General features: G+C 38.7%; 1 protein-coding gene across 1 annotated transcript; it reads left to right on the forward strand.

The window, feature by feature from the left end:
• The first annotated feature begins 390 nt into the window (after positions 1-390).
• LOC127781296 (glutamyl-tRNA reductase-binding protein, chloroplastic) lies at positions 391-4,250 on the forward strand. Its single transcript, XM_052308236.1, has 5 exons — positions 391-857; positions 1,415-1,495; positions 1,655-1,759; positions 3,138-3,287; positions 3,737-4,250. Exons 1-5 carry the CDS (start codon positions 465-467, stop codon positions 3,959-3,961), a joined length of 954 nt encoding a protein of 317 aa, XP_052164196.1. The 5' UTR covers positions 391-464; the 3' UTR covers positions 3,962-4,250.
• The last annotated feature ends 1,745 nt before the right edge of the window (positions 4,251-5,995 follow it).

A 5,995-nucleotide genomic window follows, 5' to 3' on the forward strand; every position in this document is an offset into this window, starting at 1 on the left:
TACCACCTCGTTTTGCGTGAAACTTTTATCTTCATCTTTAGGAGATTCAAACATCACCTATATAAAATTAAAGATTAGTTTGAAAGGACTGTACCCATTCTAAACAAGTCTTACTAAGTGAAAAAAAAGTATTATTATATCATACAATTATCTCGCACAAGACACGAGATCCCATCTCCTTCTTCTGTTTTATATTATAAACTTTCTAGCATTACTCATATTTATATAGATGTGTCTAGATTTATTAACATCTATAGATATGAATGTGGACAATGTATAACCTAAAACGGAAGTAGTAGTTTTTAATAATAGCATGAACCAATTAATCATAAATCCGAATCATCAAGATAACATTTGACGACGAATATTGCCACACGCCTATCTCCTAATCTCGCCTCCCCCTCCCAAATCTCCAAACGAATCACAACCTCCAACCTCCATTTTCTGTCCATCACCACCACACCATGTCACCGCCTCCCTCCTCCCTCCTCCCCTCCCCGCTCCCATCTCCGGCCATCCTCCTCTCCACCAACCCCTCCTCCCTGCGCCTCCCGCCGCTCGCCGCCGGGAGGCGCGGGGCCGCGCGGGCTGTGGCTGCGGGGGCGGCGTCCGCGCCCGCGCCCGCGACGCCCGTGCAGGCGCAGCAGCGGGCGTCCCGGCCGTCGGCGGCCGAGGTGGCGCGGACGGTGGTGGAGCTTGCGCCGTCGGGGACGCTCTCCGTGGTCGGCCCCGACGGCTGGCCGCTCGGCGTCGGTGCCCGCTTCGTCGCCGACGGCTCCGGCGCGCCCGCGCTGTGCCTCGCGGCCTCCGGGCCCGCCGCCGCCGCGCCCGATGCGCCGTCCAGCTTCCACGTCGAGGTGAGGGGGATGCAGCCTTGCTCATGGATTGATTGATTGATTTCTTAGGCTGTTTACTGTTGCGTGGGGGATAGAATTTCACGGATTGCTCGCGTTTTGACTTCACTGTTTTGCTTTGCGTGAGATTAAGACGGAAATTCGAGGCGCCGTAAGGATTTTGTGCACTATTCGAGTAGAATTTGAGTTAGGCGGCCGCTGGACTCTTACATTACGCAGGAGAATTCGTTGCTGAAGCTTTGCATTGTACATTGCCTTTGCAGTTGTTTAGTTTGTGGTTTGCATTATTGTGTATACTTGTGTTGTTTGGAAATCGTAAGTTCCTAGAGTCTAGACATCTTAAGATGTCAGATCTCTCCACTATGTTAAATGCATTTTGGTTTGGTGGAAGACAGGTGCTTGTAACAAAGGTGAACACTTTCATTAGCTAGTTGATGCGCCGACACTGTGAACTTGTATAGAATCATCGATGACTAAATTCTAATGCTGACAATGTGAGCACTAGCACAACTATTTTGTATCTTGTACTCACCATTCCTTCTCTACCTTTTGTTCTGTAGTTTCGGCAGAGTGGGGCCAGGACACCTCAATGTACTTTGCTTGGTGCTTTGACTAAACCTAGCGATGAATATGAATTAAAGGTAAACTTTTTATATGGTTTTTCAGTTTGTTCAAGACATATTTGCATTACAGTTGTGAATTGTATGTTGATTACAATGGGAAACTGTCTACTGCAGAAGACTAGCATGATATACTAAGTCGGACTACTGATTCCTAATGTGCTAAATTGTATTATGCAGAAGCTTTCTACTAGGTGGCAAAAGAAATTTGGGGAGGAGATAGATCAAGATCTTTTGTATTTGATATCAGTAGAGCGAATCTTGCACATTGAAGATTTCAATGAGGTAAAACACATTATTTTCTACTAGTTACTTTTGGTTTCTTCATATTCTGCAGTTTGTCATTTGGGAGTTCTTATTATAGTACTGCAGTGTTTGTTCCTCATTAATTGCCTGCTTGTTCATTATACTGTCAATTTAAATACTTCTGAATTACTTTATTTTTCTAAAAAAAAAGATTTAGTGTTCTTCACTCTTCAGGAGAAAATGAGTCCAAACCTGAAACTTCTAGTGTTCTTTGCACTTCATTTTGTTTTGCTAATAATAAGGATATACATAGTAGTTAGGGATGGGTTATTTGTGCATCATTTTTGCACAGTGTGTAGGAAACAGTAATAACATGAGAAGTGGGTTGAATTTTTTTGTACTTGCTGAAGATTACTGAGTAGAACGGTATCAAATAGTTATCCATGGCCTGAATGGTGATCAATAAACTAGCTGACAAAAATAGCCTCTTAACATGAAAATGTACATTAAAAGCATGGAGGAAGATAACTTTTACGTTCTATCCTAAGAATATTTTCAGTTGGAACATCCATTTTGTTACCTTAGCTGCATTGGTCAAGGTTATCATTTCTGTGTTTCAGGTGTAGTGTACCCCTTGAAAGTGTCTGGCCTTCTTTTTTTAGTTATAGCTGGTTTTGCCTTCTTTCACATTAGGAAGAAGACCTATTTATTGTTTACATTATTCAGATTTTGTTTGGCAGACCAGTATTTTACGAGGATAAATATATAGAGATCACTTTTAGTTGAATGTCTCCTCAATTTTCTTTCATGGATAGCTTCTTGACTTTAGAAAACAGCAAAAAAAATCATTAATGTATCACTTAATAAAATCACCTGCACCCTCCGTCCCAAAATAAGTTCATTTGTGGGACTCTGTGTCCAATATTTGACTGGCCATCTTATTTTTTTTAGATTAGTATTTTTGTTGTTATTAGATGATAAAACATGAATAGTACTTTATGCGTGACTTATTTTTTTAATTTTTTTCATAAATTTTGTAAATAAGATGAACGGTCAAACGTTGGACACAGAAAGCCACAACTAAACTTATTTTGGGACGGAGGGTGTATTGATCTACCTCCCCCCACACCTATATTTAGTTTATTCCCCGCTTGCCGAATCACTTCCACACAACCAAATTACTCTGGAAATGAATTGATATAGGTTGCTAATTGAACTTTGAGCAGCTGCTGAAATTTGTTCAACTAACATATTAGGTGCTTTAAATGTTAAGTTTCATCTTTTGTATATGATGCACTTAGTTTTATGTGTGTTGTCCAGTTTTTATTTTCTGATGGATGTGTGCTGGTCAGCCAATTACACCTTAGAACTTTTTAGTTCAAATGAGACTGATATCATGGGATACTTTTCTGTTCAGGATGGCATGTGGGTAATTCCATCAGAATACAGTGATGCAGAACCTGACCCTCTTCGAAATTTTGCGGAAAGCATTGTTGAGGAAATGAATAGCAAACATGCTGAAGATGTACATAGGATATACAGTATTTATGTTGAATCAGATTTCCAGGTACTGAAGTTATTCCTGTCATTCCTACAACTTTGCTTCTTACTTCTTGAAAGGAAAAATAGCTAATGTTAAGACAAAGCACATGTTTGTTTTTTCATAGTTTCTTTATAATCACACAGCTGTAGAGATTTTTTTTTTGATGGGAACATAGCTATAGAGAATTACCAAAACATAAAGATGCAATTTACTGTTAGTCTGATAGTGGTATAGTGATTGTGTGTTATATATATGAGTTAGGGGCATATCAAACTGTGCATCTTTTTATTCTTTATTTGAAGAAAAGTAATTAAAAAATTGTTGATCTTATCTTTTCTAAAAGATACTCCAGCTGATTAATGTTTTCTGTGCTAAGTGACAATCCTGAGATAGTGAGATATTATATGCCGCACCAAGTGTCGAGTTCCGTCATGTTTACTAAATGTGCTAACAGTGTTCTTTTATGGTGACAGGCGACAGAGGTGAAGATGATTTGGGTAGACAGGTTGGGTTTTGACTTGCATGTTCATTCCGGGGAAGTTACCTTTGCTGCCCGGATCCCTTTCACGAGAGAGGTCTCTGATGAGAAGGGAGTGAAATCATCATTCAACATGATGTCTCATCATGCGTGGGAAGTAGAGAAGAGTTATGCGGCCCCAGAGTTTGAGAAGGTAGAGCTCTTGAAGAAAGTCAGATAGGTACTGTGATTTCTATGGTGCCGCCTTACCCTGCATCCGTTGTCAGTATTTTGTCATTCATACGAGTATAGCGCAACTTTTGCCGCATTAAATGTATTGTGTGTACCTCCATTTTTTGCCATATGTGCTATAGGTTAGTCGTTCTTTTGTGGAGAGCTATGAATCTAGACTGTAAGGTTGGAACTTTAGCTGTGGCTTCTTCATGAGATGAGATTGAGATAATTAAATCATGTTTATACGATCTTCAGTTGTAACATGCAACGTTCTACGTAGTCAGAATTGCAGTGGAGTACTGGCTTTATGCCCCAAGTATAGAGCACTTTTGATGTAATTTTCAGCTACAAGTTGTTACTACCAAGTGGCATTTTTCTAAAGAAAATCCCTTGGGTATTTTGGTTTCTCATTACCGGTGAAAGCTAGCTAGAGCCTAGCACCACCAGTTTATCGAATATACGCAGTGTATTTGTGTTTGAACATGCTATTAATTTCTTTGTTAATTGTATTGATCGTGATCAGGGGTACCGTAATGGTTACCGGCAGTAGGGTTTGATAAATTATACCCAAATTCAAAATTCCGAAAAAAAAATTTCATGGATGTAGTTCTTGATTTGTAGTGGTAGATGGTGAAGAAATGTTTTGAAAAGGAGTAAGATAAAGTTCAAATTTGAGAGCGAAACCGAAAGTACATTAGATTGTTGTTGAATTGCTTCGAAATCCATAATATAGAAAATGTTATGCTGAATTTTTGTATTTTACACCTAAAAGTTAGGTTTGCAAATATCCTATATATTCTTTTATTTATACCCAATTTCTACACACATTTAAGTGATTTTTCAATTTTTTGCTAGACACTTGACGATAATTGCGTAAATATTGTGGTTACCGCGAGAAACCGTGCGGTAACCACGCTGAAGCCGTTGATCTTTGAATTCAAATATTTGAAGACGGATTTTACACGGTTTTATACGGTTACCACGGTAACTCCCTTTAGGGGGAGGGGGGAGGATAACTCAAAAACGGTAACTGACTTAAGGGAACCTGATTGTGATTGCAGTTTGGGTTTAACTGAGATATCTTATCACCCCGAAAACAATCAGAAATCTATTTTTTTTAAAAAAAAAAAATTGAACGACCTTGTTTGCATACTAGTAGTCAGAAAAGAACAGTACACTACACCATGAATGAAACTTTGGAAATATCAAATTCTTTGAGATACTGTTCATAATAAGCTTCTAGTTTTTCAATTACAGAACGGAGGTATTATAATTCTGACACGTTCGTATGGCGCACTACGGACAAAAATTCATTGCCATGAATCAAAATGACAAAAATAATAATTTTATTATCATCTCTCTCTCTTTCATCTCTATCAAGGCATGTTTAGTACTCCCTCCGTTTCACATTGTGAAATCCGTAGTATTTTACCGTTTGACTATCTGACTTGGTATTTGTAAAGATCGGTAAAATTCACATTTAAAATCACTTTGGTCAACAGGCTTTGCATGCATGCAGATGTGTTTGTTCTTAACCTTCCTCGCCTTATCTCTGTAACAGAGTTTGTTAGATTTTAATGTGATCTGCCAAACAGAGAGGCACTGATTAAGTTCCACAACTACTTTTTCCGTGGCAGATGCAAAAAATAATCACAGGATAGCACAACAATCGCAATCTGGCCCTTGCATTGTTATACTTTTTATTTCGAATAACTAATTAAATTATCGTGCTTTACCACCAAGAGAAAAAGCAATCACTCACCACAGGTTTGGGAGTTTAAGCGCTGTCCATTGAGATTCTTTTTCTCAGAGTGAAATTTCATACAAATGTAGCCATTTCGTTAAAACCGTAATTTTGTTACAACTTTAGCCTATCATGTTGCAAATTTCGATCAGTAGCGAGCAATTTTATCACTACACTGCAAATCTGCACACTGTTTGTGTGGTTACGAGGCATGATCAATGAGATCAACAAAATTAGTGTTATGTCAAATGTAAGGTACAGTTTACAGGATTACATTTCACAAACTTTTAATGATCG

This window comes from Oryza glaberrima, chromosome 8 (genome assembly GCF_000147395.1).
Source record: "Oryza glaberrima chromosome 8, OglaRS2, whole genome shotgun sequence".
Classification (NCBI taxonomy): Eukaryota; Viridiplantae; Streptophyta; class Magnoliopsida; order Poales; family Poaceae; genus Oryza; species Oryza glaberrima.